This window comes from Manacus vitellinus, unplaced genomic scaffold, assembly GCF_001715985.3.
Source record: "Manacus vitellinus isolate BGI_N305 unplaced genomic scaffold, ASM171598v3 scaffold_31_pilon, whole genome shotgun sequence".
Classification (NCBI taxonomy): Eukaryota; Metazoa; Chordata; class Aves; order Passeriformes; family Pipridae; genus Manacus; species Manacus vitellinus.
Genome location: NW_021940379.1, coordinates 819,360 through 837,359, shown reverse-complemented (window position 1 = coordinate 837,359; position 18,000 = coordinate 819,360). Strand labels below are relative to the sequence as shown.

General features: G+C 48.1%; 1 protein-coding gene across 2 annotated transcripts in view; it reads right to left on the bottom strand.

Moving 5' to 3' along the window:
• The window catches only part of TTC28 (tetratricopeptide repeat domain 28), a 113,608-nt gene that overhangs the window by 9,939 nt on the left and 85,669 nt on the right, over positions 1-18,000 (bottom strand). Inside the window, exons 9-17 of one of the 2 annotated variants that reach the window (XM_018076237.2) lie at positions 17,824-17,953; positions 17,236-17,454; positions 15,076-15,241; positions 11,827-11,967; positions 5,861-6,005; positions 4,550-4,729; positions 3,174-3,894; positions 1,374-1,498; positions 74-305 (exon numbers count right to left, since the gene is read on the bottom strand). In XM_018076237.2, coding sequence (XP_017931726.2) covers positions 74-305; positions 1,374-1,498; positions 3,174-3,894; positions 4,550-4,729; positions 5,861-6,005; positions 11,827-11,967; positions 15,076-15,241; positions 17,236-17,454; positions 17,824-17,953 — 2,059 coding nt within the window. The remainder of the gene's footprint in view (positions 1-73; positions 306-1,373; positions 1,499-3,173; positions 3,895-4,549; positions 4,730-5,860; positions 6,006-11,826; positions 11,968-15,075; positions 15,242-17,235; positions 17,455-17,823; positions 17,954-18,000) is intronic. The other variant, XM_018076239.2, reaches the window with a different exon arrangement.

The following is an 18,000-nucleotide window of genomic DNA, read 5'->3' as shown; positions in this document are numbered from 1 at the left end:
CATTGATTTCATCACAGAAAGGCAGGAAAGGCTAATGTCTGCCTGGTCAGGGCCCACAGCTGCCTCCTCTCACCTAGGAGGGACTGGATGGTGGTGCTGCACTGCTGCAGCCGGTCCCCGGGGTCTGAGGTTGGGAAGAACACTGCTGCTGGGAGGCCGCTGGCTGGTGGGTCCAGCCGAAATCCCACTGCAGTGAGGAGTGCCTGCCAGCCTGGAATGCCACCAACTTTATTCTCCACACTTTGTTGGGAGGTGTACATGGAGTTGTGCTGCCCATTCTGGATTCGCTGCAGTGATTTCTCCACCTGTGGGGAAAATACACCATTAGCTAATTGTTACTGACCTCCTCTTCTTACACAGAGAAAAGGCTGAGAGACAGCAAATCCAAGGTTGATCCTGGCCTGTCTCACACAGGAGGACTTTAGTGCCTTGAAAACAGAGGCTCCAGTAACTTAGCATTCACAGATGTAACATCACAGTGATGAGTGTCAACATTCTCTGAGATGCTGGGAACAGTAATGCCACAGGAAACAAAGTACCAGTTTGTTTGGGATAGTTTCCTGTAAGCCTGGTAGCTGCACTGTTTCCCAAAAGATGACTCATGTTGGGGTCCCAGCTTGCTTATTACCAGAGGAGTCTGCACCTACATGGCAAATAGGAAAGACTGAGATGAGTGTCCACAAACCCCAGCAACTGGGAGGACCAGCAATATTCACAGGTTTCCATCACTCTGTGGATACTTCACACTCCTTTGGGACCACAGATGACACATTGGAAAGAAAAGTATTAAAAGTCATGAGCGATCATTCCAGCCACCTGGCAGTTGGCTCCAGTCCCACTGTTCCCCAGGACAGGCTGGTGGCACAGATGGGGACAGAAGGGCCTCTTATCTTCCAAATGTGCAGAGACAGCAGTGACTGTGCTCTGTGTTTCCATGACTGCCACGTTCATAGCTATTTCCTTGTACAAACAATTAACTCCAATGATTACCTCTTTTTTAAAGCAGAGACTCAATTCAACAGCTAATGCAAGGCAGATGGGTCTAGGGAGGATTTTGTCAATACAATGCAAGATTTTGCTTCCTTTGCCTCTTTTTGCTCTGGACACTTCCCTAGGTGTTCCAGTCTTTCCACACTGACCCAGAGTTTCACAAGAGGCTACATCAAGGCAGGAGAGAGGGGGTGAAGGTGTATGTGTGTGTACAGACATATGTATCTATCTGTATATTCAAATGGGAGTGGCTGCACATCAGGGTGCTGCTCTTCCACTCATGGTTTGCAGACGTGTCCCCAGGCGAAGGTGTCTCAGGATCAGATGGGCTGTGGTGCCCCTCCCAATGCCTATGAGCTGTGGCAGCACTTCCTTTCCCTTACCAGATGAAGCAGGACACGCAGAGCATCCCGGGCCCTTTCAGGGTGCTGCAGGATCTCAATCAGGGCCTGTCCTACCAGCGAGGAAGGGCTGTTCAGCTTCATATCACTCCCAATAAGCATGAAGCCTGCAGGATTCAGAATAAGAGACAGTTAATCTTCCATTTTTATGGAAAATGTTCAAACCAGACGTGGGTGTCCTCTGCCTGCAGACTACTGAATGATGGTTCACTGCACCCTGCACAGGGACATTCTTTTCCCAGAGCAGCTGTCCACTCCCTGCTTGGTTCCACAGACTGAACTCCCAGAAAGCTTCTAGATGCTTCTTATTGTCCTCTGCTATTAAATCAATAGTGTCTTCTTGTTCAAGTAAGCAGAAAACCACTGGATTGCAGCTAAACTTGTCCAGGCATGCTCTAGGATTCCTCTACAGCCATGGAAATCAACAGCTGCCAACAGCACTCGCAGAACAGAACTCAGAACACAGAGAGCTTTCCCTGTCCTGATCAAAAACCTGTCCTGGCTTATGCACCATTCAATGCCAGACTCCCCAGATGTCAGCATGAGGAGCTCTACCTGCCCCCTCTCATGCAGTGAGGATGCAGCTGCTCCTGGCTCTGGTGCTCCTTCCAAGACTTAGCATCAAGGGACAGTGGTGGAAGGCGGGGACTGTGAGTGATGAACTCACACAGTAGCATGGAAGGGACAGGACAGACAGCCTGAGCAGCTGAAAGCCTCTGCTTGGTAGTGATGCCAAGCACCATGTCCACACTCATTCTGTTTTGCCCAGGAAGTGATCACTTTCGGGGTATTTTACTGCTCCTTTCTTTCGAGACAGAAAAATCTTGGAAGGAAAATATAATCCCAACTGAACTGTGCACACTAACCTGAATTCAGCTCCCATCTGGTGCTGCCTGAACCACGTCCTAATGCTGGACTCAATGTGCCTGAAATCACTGTCAGCTTGACTCACTTTAACAAGCTCTAGCAGCCTTCCCACTCCTCCAGCCAGGTGCAGTTCATGCCAGAGCCACGTTCACCACAGCTAAAGAACATGGTTCTACTGCCTGTGCATAAATCCACTTGGGGAATGCATGCAGCTTTCAAAAACTAGGCCTTGTGCTAGGAAAAAAAATTAGGTTATCTGTAGATACCCCTGTAACAGCACTGCTGAACTCCAAGACTTTGTCATTTCAAATCTCAAAGCACAGATCTAATTGAGAAGGAGTAAGCACCAGCACTGCATAAGGAGCTGACACTGCTGAGACATTCCCAGCGGAAGCAAGGGGAACCTTTCTCCTAAAAAGACCAAAGGAATAACCTCTATGAGGTTTATGTCACAGAAATCACAGCTCCTGGTTGCTACTGCAGCTTCCAGCAGTACTGCTCCTGCCTCCAGTTAGTGTGTCACTAGGTTCTCCATGAAAAAGTCCTATATGTGTGCTCCAGCCAACTCCATTCCAGGGACAAAGGAAACGTGACACTGGAGATTTCAAACATAGAGAATGAGTCATTGTATTGCACTTTTTTTCTTTCCAGTCATGAAGCACAGTTCACCTCACAACTGCTTCCAACTGTATCAAATTCATACCCACCTACTGTGCATAGTGAGATGCCAATGTGTCCCATGACAGCGACACTCAACTGAATCAGGGTCTGAGACGCAGGGGCTGAATTCTAGGAGAGCACAGGGCACACACTGCTCCCACCTACCTGCCAGCACTGCTCATTTCTTAGCTCAATCAGTTTGGCAGCTCTCTAGAAACCCCACATCTGGTTTGTCCAAAAGAAGACTCTTCCTACCTGCCCAGTTGGCCGGATGGGAGAACTGCTTGCTGCTCTGCACGGTTTTCATCGCTTCCCCGAGGGCTGCACTGGCTTTCATCCCATTTAAGAGAGAGGAATAGAAGGCATGCACAAACATTTTGGAAGCAGCCACAGGAATGGGCCAGAGTGACACAAGCACACACTGAGCCCCAGCTGCCAGGAATGCTCTTGTCAAGCCAATGACTCCATCAGAAGTGACTTTGCTGCTGGACTCTTGGTAAGAGCCAAGAACCACTAGCTTGACAGGAAGCCGCAGATCCAGGACGTCAGCTGCTGTAAGCAGGAACTCCTGAAGAGGAGGGCAGTCTGAGATGCTTTCCACATCACTGGCATCATCCTGCATCCGAAGAGATTCTGGGATTGTGTAGGGGTTCCCAAAAGAACTCTTGCTGCTGGCTGGATTGCTGTCACTGTTGGGTGTCAGGACCAAAGCAGCCAGCTTCCAGGAGACATGGGTTGCAAAATGGACACATTCTGCCTGAGTGAGGGCACTCATGACCCTCTCTTTTGTTGATGCACTGCCGACTAAGGGCTGGCAGCCAAGTAACTCAGATACCATATATGCTTCCTCTTCTGCAGAGGGCATAGGTCCCCACAGCCACCTGTCCATAACTGCTGAAGGAAGCTTGGGATTTCCTATGACAGCTGCCATTGAGGTAGAACTGGAGTAAGCAGGAGTATTCTTCCTCACATGGGACTACACAGAGAAAGAGAAAAAGAAAATAGGGTTCAAAGATCTGGTTTTTATGATGCTGGTAATAAAATATCCTGTCCCTTTGGATCTAAATAGACAGTCTGGTTCTCCTAATTACAGGAAGACTTTGTGTTTCTTTAGTTTCTTCTGTTTATTTCAAGGAACACCTCCTTTGAGTCTGGTCAGGACTTGTATCCCCACATCTTGGGTGAACAGATAGATAACAACAGAAAGCAACAGACAGCCCAGGTCCCTCTGAGGGCTGCAGCAGAGCTAAAAGCATAAAGCAAATCCCAGCTTCCCACTTTATGGGAACACTACCTATAATCACTAAGTGGTTCCTCACACCTCTATTTCCAGGATCAGCTTCACCATTGCCAGCAGTGACTTCTGAACAGAACAGCAGTAATGCTAAAAAGGTTCAGACACTTTTGCTGTCCCACTGACTGCGTTTAACCCAGGGCAAGCCAAGACATGCAGCAAAACACTGCCCAGCAAAAGCAGATGTGACTTGGGGCATTCTCCCAGAGACCAGGGCAGCCTGTTTGTGGTTTCTGTTCTTGTGTCTGGCACACCAGGACAGAGCTGCTGCTTTCTGAGCATGTGCTGGAACCACAGGAGAGGCTCTGTGAGAGAGGTTTCATAAGTAATGTCAGACCTTGGAGCTGGGATTCAGTGACTGGATGGACGGCACTGCGATGAGGCTGAAGCGCTCATAGAGGTACTCGTTGGATGAACTGCCCTTCAGGAGAGCAAAAGGAATGAGGTACAGTTCTCCCTCCAGAACCAGGATCAGCTGACGGTGGCGGCCAACAGGCCCACTGGAATGCATCAAACCCTGCAGAAAAAGGAGACAGAATCAGTCTGGCCCTTTCACTCCACCAGTGCCCCCACCTGCACTTCCCCAGCATGAGGCCCTAGTCTGAACCCACATCAGGTTTGGAAACATCCATATCAGAGCCATGCTCTGTGTGACAGGTGAGCACACCTGTGCAGCTGGACTGCTGCTCACCTGTGCCCCACCAGTCCCACTGAGACGAGCAAGCCCGAGCACACTGACCTGCAGGCTCAGGGTCACCATCCTGGCCTCAGCCCATGTGAGCCCAGCCTCACCACAGCACCACAGCTCCTTCCACTCCAGCCTGAAACCTTGGCTAACCCCAACCTCCTACATCTTGTCAGTATTATCATCACCTTATCCTTTGTCAGAGAATATTCTTTTTGATACTGGATTTCAAAATAGCCATTTTCTCTAAAGAACAATCTACAGATTGTGTCCATCGCCTGTACTTCCAGACATTTGACATCATCATCAACCCAGAGTGACCAACAGACCTAAACAGAAAGCACCTTTTGGCTGGAGAAGTGAAGCAGAGAGATTGGTCAAAAAGAAACATGCAGCTGGGCACAAAAAGTGACAACTGCTCCTGGTCCCATGTAACTGTAGAATTTCACTCTTACTTAGCTAGTGTATCATAAAACTAATTCGTTATCACCCCAGGAAAGAGTAACTTCAAAGCACTAAACTTTGCTCCAGCTTAAACACTTGCAGCCCACAAAAAAAAAAAAAAAGCCTAAAAGGACTATCCTGCTTAGAAATCTGCTGCCTTTTTGCAATTCTACACCTTTAAGCAGAAGCCACAGCTTGGCCAGGCAAACCACTCATTTGAAGATGAAACTTTCAGCACACTTGGATAAGATCCAATCCTCAAACTGTCATTGGTTTGGAGAAAACCAGTTGAAATAGTGTCCTTTTATTTCTGTCTAGACTGCCTGACTTTCCCAAAGGCAAGCTGACTTTGGAGTGCTTGTTGAAGGATGGAGACAAGGATCTTGTATGCAGGACTAGATCCCTTCCAACTCAGACTGTTCTGTGAAAACCACCACGCTTCAGATACCACCCCAAACTGTCTATCCCTGCTGTCCCACACCGCGAGGATTTCAGTAAGTGTCTGTGCCAAAGGCTTACTCCTTCCATGGGTCCTATCAATAAGTCGTAGAGCGCACGGAGTGGGGGTTTGGTGAAGGAAGTCTGCCTCCTTGGAAGTGAGGATGTTCCATCCTTAACAGGAGACATGGTACTGCTGAACAGACTGGTCATGCTCTGGCAGCTCCTGTGGGCAAAAGCCAAGGGAGAGGTTAGCTGCAGGAATCCCAGCTCCACTGTGGGCTGCCCTGACTTCTAACAGTGACATGAGCCAGGCCTTGTCATCCAGGGGACTCTGCTCTGTAAGATGCTTCATGGGAGGGCTTGAGTCTCCCATTCAGCTTCACACCTCAGCAAATAGTGATATTAATGGCAGTATGAACCAGCTGGAGACAGCCTATGACACTGCTATGGAGTTTCTCTGCACGCTCCAGTGCCTGAAGTGCTGCTCCCAGTTGTTCCTTCACACGTAGCAGCTGTGCGCAGGCAGGCACGAGATGCACTGACAACTGACCACAGTCACAGCAGGATTTGCACTTGGGTTTTGCACCAACTGACCTAGTGTGCTACCAAAGGAAATACAACAACAGGCAAACAACAAGACATCAAGATTCTGCCTGCACTTCTGCCACTGCTCTGAATGTCAGCATCGAGAGCTGATCTGGCACCCATTCCCGACATACCCCCAGGGCTCTGCACGTGCTCTCCTGGCATCAGCAGCCACAAGTTACTGCCCTGCTGAGGAAATGATGTTGCCCCATTCTGGACTCACTAATCCAGCAGCTGTGCTCCCCAGAAATGTTATCCTTGGCTTGGGGCCACGAACAACCAATTTATGTGGAAAGGGTAACTTTCCAGAAAGTTTTAGCAGGTGGGCCTCAAAGGAAAGCTAGGAAGGGAAAAAGAACATTGAACAGCAATGGCAGTGCAAGGTCTGAAGTGTAACCAGAGTCACCACTGGGGCTGTCCAGCAATGAACACAACAATCTCAAACATAAAAGGCCATCCATGAGGCAACACATGCCCTGCTGTCCTCAAAGTGCCAAATGCATTCACAAGAGGGTTAGATGAAATCCCAGTCCAGATCATGTCTGACACTCCTGCACAGAGAAAGCTTCCCTTGGTCTCTGTGAAGCTGTTTCTCCTCTCAGATACCTTCCAACACTGTGTGCCTTTGCCAATCCACACAACAGAGAAGCAGCTCTAGTTCCCTGGTTCATGACCAGACTTACACTCTCGATCAGGGCACTGGTCTCAACGTCCTTTCTTTAAGAACGTTTACGCTGAAGAAATGCCTTGTCTCTCTTCCTTAGTTTTACCTCTTTGCCTGGATTGATTCTTGGCTATCAACACAGAAAAGAAATAAAAGGAGAAAGCATTTGCACATCCAGGAAATAAAAATAAACCTCAGCATCCAACAGTTACATTACTCCATGGGGTAAATGAATAGCTGTGTATTTGCTAGAGGCAGATATACACACACACATTCAGGTACAGTGTCTCCTCATATTACCAGATTAGGCCAACAGGGAGGAAAAGACAAGGAGAACAAAAATACTGCACTCCAGTTTACTGCTTCTCCCACTGACAAACCGGAGACCCAGGACATACCCCAACCCTTTCTGACACACACAACACACAGACTCAGAAAACTGCCTTTTCCCCCCCTCTCTTTCTCTCCTCAGCTGTGGCGACCAGCCTCCTGACCCAGTTCATATCATACCTAAAACCTACAGCTCTCTGAAGAAAAAATGCTCCTATGTTCCTACCTCCCACTAACAAGGAATTTCCATCTTATGGGCACACAGGAGTAATTTCAGAATGTCAACAGAAGCCTGGTGTCAGCCTGCCCATACCCTCTGACCCAGAGATTCCAGTGACAGTACAAGTATGCTGCTGCTGCTGCTGCTGCTGCTGCTTAGAGATGCTGAAAACTCGCCTGGGGGACTTGTGAAACACAGGACCAGCACAGGCTTGCACTGTCTGCTCCCCTTGGACCCTTCTGCCCACCTCACTGCAGCACCTGAACGAGCCATGCATGCTTGGCTGGGCTTAGCTTTATGGAGCACAGATTTTAAGATCAGATCAGAAAACGAAACTTGTGCAGGGGTACCCCAGTGGTCCCCAAGGACCTTGGGCCCTGACCCCCCTGAGCAGCTAGGTGCTAGCAGGCAGTACTCGCCAGCCCCAGGGCCTGTGTCAAGTGATTGTCACACATTCCTTTAATGCAGGGAATAGAGGGTTGATTACTCCAATCAGCACAGCCCTCCTGCATCTTGGTTTCCCAGCCAAGCGGCTCTAGATTTATTCCTCCACCACTCAGACTGCTTTTTATGAGAACAAAATCAAGGGAGCACCATAAATCTCTCACATCTCCTGCCCATGTGCGTGTGTATGCAGAGTGAGCAAATTCACAGGGGAAGATGGACAGACCTTTTGTGGCACTGGGAGCACTGGCCAGCCCACCCTTTCCTCCAAAAGCAGCCCACAAAAGGTTCTCCAGGTGGCTTGTCAGGCACCTGAGTCCAGATCCTTTCAATGTCACAAGGGGGAGACTTTGGATTCCTTTGACCGAACACCCCTTCTACAGAGCACTGGTGCTGTCTCTGGGATGCCACACTGATGATTTCTACCTTGCTCTGGCAATGTAGAGGGTCCCCTGATGCCTAAACAGTGAAATCTCGTTTGGAAGCCTTTGCTCAGACTCTGCAGCGCTGCTGATTTATAACCCTTTGTACAAGCAGCCCAGCCTGCAGCAAGCAGAGAAACAGCACAAACAGCCAGGGCTGTCGGCTGTACTGCCTTAGCTCTGCTCCCACCCTTTGTCTTGGAGATGCAGGAACAAAGCAAAGCCTCAGAGAATGAGGGAGAAACCCATGTTGTACAAGCCATGGGTCAGATCGACCTGGCTGACCGCCAGCCTCACAGGGCATGGCTCTGCCTGTTGAGGATGAGCGGCTGGAACCTAAGAAGGGAGGAGGGATTCATCCCAGAACCAGCACAGAGCTGCTCCTGCCTTAGCATTCATTAGGACTCTGGACAAGTCAAATACCCCTCATGGCCAAGCACGGCCATTGGGAGGGCTGGGAGTCAAGCCTGGTGCTGCAGTGGTCTGACAGCTTCAGGACTTCCTCAAAGAGACTCCTCCTAAATATGCAGCCCTGAATCCACATCCAGGGCCTTGACACACCCACAGTACCAAGCTGTGGGAAGCTCCAGAAAAGAGTCAGATATGAGCTCACTTTGGATACTTTCAAGGATCTGCAATTATCCCCAGAACCCAGCAGTGGTTGCACAAAACCCACAGCCCACCCAGCAGTCTCTGCCAGGGTGGCCTGTGCATCAGCAGCTGCATCACTGCACCTCCAATGGCAGAGAATTGGCACAGAAAGGAATCCCCAGCCACTGCTGTCCCATCTGCCTGGGCCAGGCAGGCCCCCAGGTACAGCCCCGTCCCTCCGCACCAGAGGGAATCAGCTGCACGGTTCTCCAGAGGGAATCAGCTGCACGGTTTTCCAAGGCAAGACAGCAGGCCCCTGAGGCCAGGAACAGGCTTCAATGACCCCAGTCAGCCTGCCCCTAGCTGTTTCCCAGTACTGAGATCACTGCAGTGTTCTTCAGTGCTTCTTCCTCCTCTGAAGTCCATTTTTTTCCCAGAAGTTCCTTAAGTGAACTGCCAACCCTCCAAATTTGCTTTCCTAAAAAATCATACTATTTTTTTTGCCAAAAAATCATACTATTCTCTCCCTAAAAGCCAGGTTACCTAATGACAGCAGCCAGAGGGCACCTGTGCCAAATCAAGGGCTTCCCTTCAGTCACCCATGTCTCACCAGACACAAAAACTGGATGGCTCCAAACAGTCCCAGCATCTCCACAGCCTCATTTTCTAACACGGGACCTTAAAAGCATGTGCAGTTCCTGTGCATGAGGGAGCTTGCACTGGCCCCAAGCCATGCAAGCTCCCCTGAGGATGCCCAGCACGCAAGCACAAGATGTGAACATGCATTCAGGCCCCATGTGAGGAGTGCAGGGCCTGCCTTGGCAGTAAAGAAGACAAGCTCTTGTTCTCAGCTCTAAGCAGGCCCCACTTGCCTTCGTCCCCTGAAGTGCAGAAGCCAAAGCAAACAGACACCACACCTTCACTTGCTGCTTGTTGGCCACAGTTTTACCATCCTCTGAAGAACTACAGCAGCAAAAATCTGCTCAGCACTTACCCACAGCTGCACGAACTAACTCCAGCACAGCTGGCAGAACAGCTATGGCTGTTCAGAGGTGGGGAGCTGGAGTCTGGAGCTGCAAGACCACAGCTTGTGCTCTAGGTACCCACTGCATTCTGTTGCTTAATTAAAGTCTAAGAGTTTACAGTTCCTTGTTAGAGCTCTAGGCCAGTGCACAGAAGTACTGCCTGATCCCATTTTATTTCTCACCCTGCTCTCTTCTACACAGATGCTCATCTGCTTCTATCCCGAAGCTCCAGGGCTCTTGCAAGGTTGTTTCCTTGTTTTCCCAAGCTCAGTGCACTGCATGCCATAAACCACACCACTCTATACAGCTTAATTATTAGGAATCAGCAGTATAGCAAGAGGCTATAAGGTTAATGTTTCCTACAGTGTCCCTCTAGACTGTGTAGCTCCCAGGTGTCTCACCTGTGAAGCCGGAGCAGACATTAAAGCAGGACATTCAAAGGCTTGGGCAGGACTGCAGCACTTACCCTGAATTCAGGGCTCAGCAAACCAGGTGCAAACAGATGTGGCAGTGTTGGCTCTGCCCCCAGGGCTCCCAGTATGCCCCCCTCCACAAGCAAAGTGAGAGGGGTAAGCAGGGAGGCCACCCAGCAACATCTCCTCATCTCTTCACCTCAGTGCTCACGGCAAGAACATCGTAAGTTCATCACAGCTTCTATTGCTCCTCCTGATGCTCTTTTGAGGGTGCTTTTAGTTAAGTGCCCAAGCTGCCCCATCTCTGGGCTTCTCCTAAGAGCTGCAAACCTGACAAGACACCTGAGGTAAGCTCCTGGGTGTGGATTCAAAGTAAGCACGTGGCTCCTATGGAGCAGAAAGACAGAGATGCTGCATGGTTGGCCTCCGCAGTGCTCCTAAGGATTAGCATTCCCTGGAGCAGAATCACATCCTACTTTCCCCTGCAATCAGATGGGCAATCTCTTGTCCTTCTAAGCCTGATGAACTAGCAAAGCATGTCAGCAATTCTGGGGATCTGCCTGTGTGATCCAAAACTAGCGAGTGCTCACAGTCCTTCATCAGTGCAACAGCTTGAACAAATACGCATGTGGATTCTGGAAAGAAAACCAGGCCAGTTGCTGGTGCCAGCAGGCAGCTCCCAGTTCCATGGGGATGCTGTGACAGCTCACAAGCTCCAGTGGTGGCTCACAATGCTGCAGGCTGATTGCATTTGCTTTTCCAGCTGAGAAAGGCCTGGGGTATCCTGTGCTCACAATCCACAATGGAGCACAGATCCAGCCAGAAACCCCGGGTCGCATCACGCAGCCCCTCTCCACACTGGAAAAATTCTGTCTTCAATTTTCCTTCCGAATGATTGCTCTAAGCCCTCATCAGCACAGTCATGTGAGAGGCTGAGACCTGAACAAGTTGTAAGAGGCAGAAAATAAGTGGAGACTCTGCAGATAATACAGTCCTGTAACTCTGGAAACACAACTTATTCCCAGCTAATCGGTACAAGACTTGAGATCAACAGAAACAAGTATTTCCATAACAAGTGCACAGGAGAGAACTCCAAGCCCCACACCTCACACACAGCAGGGACAGGACAGAGCTCCCCTGCAATTGCCCAGTCTCAAAACCAGCGTGTGGCCAGGAAAAGAGCGAATATGGAAGGGGTGCTCCTTGGGACAGTCATCAGTTACAACTGGGACAAGTCCTCACTGGCTCTCCCCTCGAGCACTGGCTGCACCTAAACTTGCAATTTAGAGAGAAGCCTGTCACCAGGATGCCTCCTGCTTGCTGATCCCCACAGCAGTTCTGCATTCTCACCTGTTCATCATGTTGTTCCTGCTGACCATCCTCAGGAAGCCAGTTGGATCAGTCATTGAGTTCAGCTTGTTATTCATCTCCTCGAACTGCTGGTCCATGATATCCCCAGCTTCACTCTCTGTCTCGCTGCTGGCACAGGCTCTGCGAGGCGAACAGCGAGATGAAGGGGTCATTGATGCAAGACAGAACAACAGCTTGATGAAAAATGCTTGGCCAGTTTGAGAGAAAATGTTTTTCAAACACAACCTCAACCAAATGCTAATGCCAAATTTTCTCTGGCTTGGTCATCTCCTTCTGTCAGGCATACAAAAGAGTAAGTACCAGCCACATATCTTCCTCTTCCAGGCATTCCTAAAGGTTTAATGAGTGCCACACATGGATGGAAGTGCAGGACCCAAAATCCAGGCACTGCAGGTAGGGACTTCTAAAGCTGTAGCACAACACTGAAAAACTGAGTTTGCAGGAAACACCACCTCAGCCCTTGATTTGACTAATAACATGTGTGAGAATATCCTTCTCAGATTTCCACAATAACTCCAAGCTCTGCATGCTTCCTTCACTGGCAGTGTGACATAGCAGAGGGAGCTGTGTTGCTACTCCTGTTATACAAAGAGGGAAAGCACAGAACTATCTCCTCTGTCAATGCCACAAGTGCAGCAGCAATACAGAGAAACAGCCCAACAGTTCTAAATTTCCCTTCTCCTGACATTAATACCTAAATCTTCTCAGTGCAGATTTTCCATCTAACTGTTAGCATTTTCTCTTCTTTGTAAAAACAGAAGGCAAACACAAATGCTGTAGGTACATTTTTAACAACCTTTAATCTAATAAATAATGTGTATTATATGGCTCTCCTGGTTCCGGCCAGAACAGGGTTAATTTCTGCAGTAGCTGGGAGAGGGCATGGCCTGGAGGTTATTCTATATCACCTCATGCCATAGGCAGGGGAAAGCCACTCTTCTGGGGAGAAGAGGTTCCTTCCTGGTGAGTGAGGCGGAAAGAGCAGCAGTGGGGTGGTGTGCCTGTGAGTTGGGCTCAGTGAGCATTTTGCATGTGAATCACTTTCTTTTTTGTACACTTCTGTTATTAATATTGTTGCTGTTACTGTTAGTTTTCTTGTTTCATTGCTGTTTCCAGTAAATTGTTCTGATCTCAACCACGAATTTCACCTTTTGTGCCTCCGATTCTCCTCTCCATCTCCCAGGCGGAGAGGTAGAGAGAGGGGGAGAGCCTACTTCTCTCTCAGTGAGAGAACTAAACTGGGGAGCACCATTCCTAAACCACAATATGGCACATCACATTTGTACACTTAAGCTAAACCTACTACGCTACCTACCAAAGCCTCCTCGCATCTCATTTCTGTTTCCTTTTGGGTTCCTGACAGTTTGGAGCCTCTCCTCAAGGGCATGTTTCCCAATAAAGAGCACAGGAATTAAATGAACACACAACACATACTTGTGCAGGCAACTAGAGCTGTCCCTCTGTTGCTGTATGGATATTTTGTCAGTGTACTTCCAGGTCAACGTGACTTATACTCTGGTAAGTCCTGACAAAAGTCAATCACTCCACAAACACTGAAACAGGGCTAGCTAAAGCACAGACAGGGGGATAAAAATAAAAAAAAAAAAAAGGGAGGGGAAGATTGTCAACAGCTGCCCCCTGCACATTTTTTCTCCAGCTGCATGCATGCTTAGTTCAGAGTCCTGGCACAGTTTGGAGTAACACTCACAGTGGGTATTTGCAGCTCCTTAAAGAGGCAAAAGTCCTGAGTTCATGAACTCAAGAAAGCAGGTCACATGCTCTCCCTAAAGAGAGTGGAGTCTGTCCTAACACGAGTTCAACCATGCTTTAAAATCCCTCACACTTCTTTTTTTTTAAGAATGCATTACTTTCCAGTCTAATTAGACCAGCTGAAGGGAACCATTTCCAGCAGTGTGGAACTGAACACCAAAGCGAAGTCCTGATGAGACATCCCGTGTGCACCCCTTCCTCTCCAGAATCCTTAACCAAAATCATACCCCTACCATCACCAAAAGTGAGGAAGAAGCTGACATCTCAGTAAATTAGAAACTCATCCCAGAACCTAAAGACTGAAGGACTGCCTTTGCCAGGAGGAGAATCTGTGGTGACAAATGTTAAACAGAACTGAAAACTGTATCTGCCTGTCTGCAGGGTAAGACTCAACGATCAACACGTGGGCTTGGATGTCACCTTCTGAATCACAGAACTGCTTTGCTCACACATCTCAGTGCTGCAGAAAAACGGAAAACAGTTTAAAAGAAGACTAAAACATGCTATAACCTCAAAGATCCAGTGCCTTCACTTCCTCCAATTCCAGGGGCTGGATAAGAAATCAGCCACACGTTCGGCATTTACGTTCACTTTGCACCCGCAGTGAACTAGGCCTGCACACAGCTGGTGTGTTACTAACACACTCCAAGTCAAGCCATGTATGACAACACAGCAAGGTCCACTTACAAAACCAGGTGAACTGATGCCACATCCTGATGACGAACTGATACCTGTGCATGGCATTCCCAAAGAACACACAAGGACAGGGACATCGCCAACTGTCCTTTTCAGACAGAAGCATTCAGAGAAAAACTACTTGTAAAGGTCAGCATAGAAACTGTTTTCATACTCATGAAATCAACAAAACAAAACAAACACGACGAGAGATCATGAGATTGAGTATAAATAAGCAGAAAAACCTGACCTGTGATAAATCCATAGGATAAAAACATATGAAAACACAGTTGTGGGACCTATCTGAGTAATGGATTGCAGTAAGGTTCCTCCCTCTTTGCTGATGTTCATCAGATGGATTAATTCACTCTAAATTATTTACTCAGCCATAGACAAATGGGAACATACTGTGGGGGGTGGAGTTCCTAAGGTATTTGCAGTTTTTCAAAGCAAACCATTGGAATAGAATTAATTACACTGGAAACTGTAAGCAGGATGAAATCTGTGCATATACAGTCAGACATGGCACCTGCCTCCTCATCCAATCTATACATTCACCACCAAGTACATGGGTTCAGACCTTATTTGCATGTATATAGAGTTGCTTGCCAGTAAAACAGCCATGGATACAAAAACAAAGCCATTTTTTTGTTGCTGCACTGAAAAATTGCCTCTGACTCTCAGTTCTCAGACTTCTCAGCCAGTAAGCTCACCCCAGGCTATTACAAATCCAGGTGGGAGAGTGGAAACCAGGATGTTAGACCCCCCCCCATCCCAACTCACCGGGTATAGTAGGAATCCACTCCCAGAGCCTCCCGCACGCTGGAGATGTGCTGCTCCAGTGCCGAGTTTGTCAGTGTCTGCAGGGTCACACTGTTGGCTTCATGGAAGTCCCCAGCATTTTCTGTCAGGCTGTCACCCAGATAATACTCATGGAATTTCAGAATTCCTGCAAGGCACCAGAATCAGGAGATTATTTCTGCAGGGCAGGAAACAGTGTTGCCAGCAGATGTCTAAGAAGACAGCAGGGCCCCAAGCATTTGGCATTTCCAGCACAACTGGGGCAAAGTGTTTTGTGCCAGGTCTTCGCTGGGCTTCTCCAGCATCTCCAACCTTGCTTTTAAAATCTGGGTTTGTTCTTTGCAGATAATGGCCCAAAGGTACAAAGGCAGAACAGAGCTTTTACGAGATGCTCAGAATGCCTTTACTATTGCAGCACTCATATAAATTATAAACCAGATCTTTCATACAAGCCCCTACTAGAGTAATTCATATTTCCACAGATGCACATGAAAAACGCCTATTAACAGCTTCTGACATTAAGTGAACACACAAGGCTCAAATGCTGAATAAGAGTGTTGTTACTACAGCAGAACCTCCTCACATCACACACAGATTTCTCATTTCACTCATATACATGAAAACACATTCTATAAAAAGAAAGAAGATGGATTAAAGCACAGTAAATTATTAAAAGATAGCATTCCACAATGGGTAAACCAGATAAAGGCCACTCACTGTTTTGCTGAGAATTCAACTACTAGTGCAGATAAAACCTTCCTCCCCTCAGACTGGTCTATGCTTCCTGATGTAATTAATTCTGCAGCCTGTGATCAACAGTAAAAGGCTGCTCTGGATGCCTTGGCAGCATCAATTATTAAACCAGTTAGGAAGAGCAGAGGAACAAAGAATAAAGCAACTCCTCCTGCAGCAAACACAGCAACAGCCAAGAGGCTCTGAGGGTTCCACCTCAGTGGGACAACAACCCTGGGCTGCCACTGAAGCTGCTCTCTGCATCAATGAACAAGAGGTCACCATGGCTAGGTTGGAGTCACTACTGAGGAGCTCCCAGCAAAGCTTCTTGAGCAGAACTCCTGAAGCCCCACCACAGCCCCTCTCCTTCCCATCACCTGACAGAACCTCGAGAGGCAGTCACAAACCCACAGGCTCGAAGACTGCAACTGCTTTTCTACAAGACCCAGTGGGCAAGGAAGAGACTGATCATGAAGACCAGTGGCAAACCCTACACTTGACCCGTATAATTTTAATAAGCTCATTTTGACAGTGATACTGTAGAATTACTGGCATTTTATTGTGCAAACTGCAGGCCTGAAGAGCCAATTAGTGACTGGATGCACAGCAGGACAACCCCATCTTACATTCAGACATGCAACATTACAAACTACCCCCAAAAAGTGGCTCTTCCAACGTCTTTCAACTCATCTAAGTCAGGCATGTGTGAGTGTTTGCTTTCCTTCCAGAAGCATTTTTCATGCAATCTAAATAGTGCGTTTTATCTCTTTAGCTTTGTCGTGGTGAAGGGTTGCAATTATTAAATTATATCCAGAAAGAACTCATCAAAATTTACAGTCATCGCTTTATTAGATAATGAACAACAGCTGTCTGCAAAAAGCAATCCTCTTCAAATTAATCCTCCTTGCTCCTCTGTGATAAGTGTTTCCACATTCATGTGAGGATCAGGCAGCTCAATGGCATATCAGGAAGTGGGGATGCCCTTCTGTTTTCTGCAATCCACTTCAGTGAATAAATGTCAAAAGCTTTAGAAGGATAAAGCATAAAAATATAATTAAAGTAGAGATTCTTATGTATAGAAGATTCTCACAGAGCCAACATACTTGGAATCTCATTACTGCTCTGCTCTGCCCTGTGGGAAATACATACAGAAGGAGGTTGAAAAATGGAAATATTAAACACTTGAAACATTTCCATCTCCAGGTGAAATCAAAGCCCTGAATAAGCACTTCTGTGTCATTATTGCTGTGGCTATGCCACAGTTTTTAGTCTATTCTGCTTTAAGGTACTAGACAGAAATTATTCCTTCCTACGTTCACACTGTTCCCAAATTAATTTCTGGCTACAAATGGTACAATTCTCCCTTTGTAAGGCCTGTTCCCAGGCTCTCCTGTCCACAGAGGAGCTCACCTGCCCCAGGAGCCAGCAGCCAGCTGTACAGATAACCTGCAGCCAATGAGTAGTAGAGAACAAGTCCCCTCTGGCCATTCACAGTCTCCAGGACCTGGTCAAGGGTCACTGGAGAATAGGGATCTGAGTCCTGCTGCCCAGTCTGACGTTCCACGAGCAGGTCAGCAAATGCCCTCGTTCGTCCTCTCTCTGCTACTGCCAACGCCTCATCGTGGTGACCTAAAAAGACAAAGCCATCTCTCAGATCTGATACAAGTGTGGTCTGCAGTGCTGTATGCAGGGACAGGGACAGCTGCTATCCCAACCCCAAATGAAACCTGGGGAAGCAGAGTCACTTATTTCCCAAAAGAGCAGTCTCTGTATTGGAGTATAGTCCCGCAGATCAGCTTTGCTGCAGGTGATAACACAACTAGTCAGAGAAAGGCAAATCAATGGAGGAAGCAAAGCTGGACACCCCTACTGCTGCCCTGGCACAGAAATGCTGTGCAGTGCCAGACAGCTGAGGAGCAAAGGATGAACTGTGAATGCCTCCCTGCAACTCGTGGCATGAGCCTGAGTTCAGCCTCAGCATCTGAAGGCACCTCTTACCCAGACTGACAAGCACCCGCTGCAGGGCCTGATAGGAGGATGTCTGCAGGTCGAAGAGTGACAGCTTGTAATCTGTGCTCAGCTGCACCTCGTGTCGGATGGTTTCAAACAGTGCAGAGGCCCGGTAGAGCTGAGAGGGAAAACAGCCACAGTGAATTCCTGACAGACACAGCACAA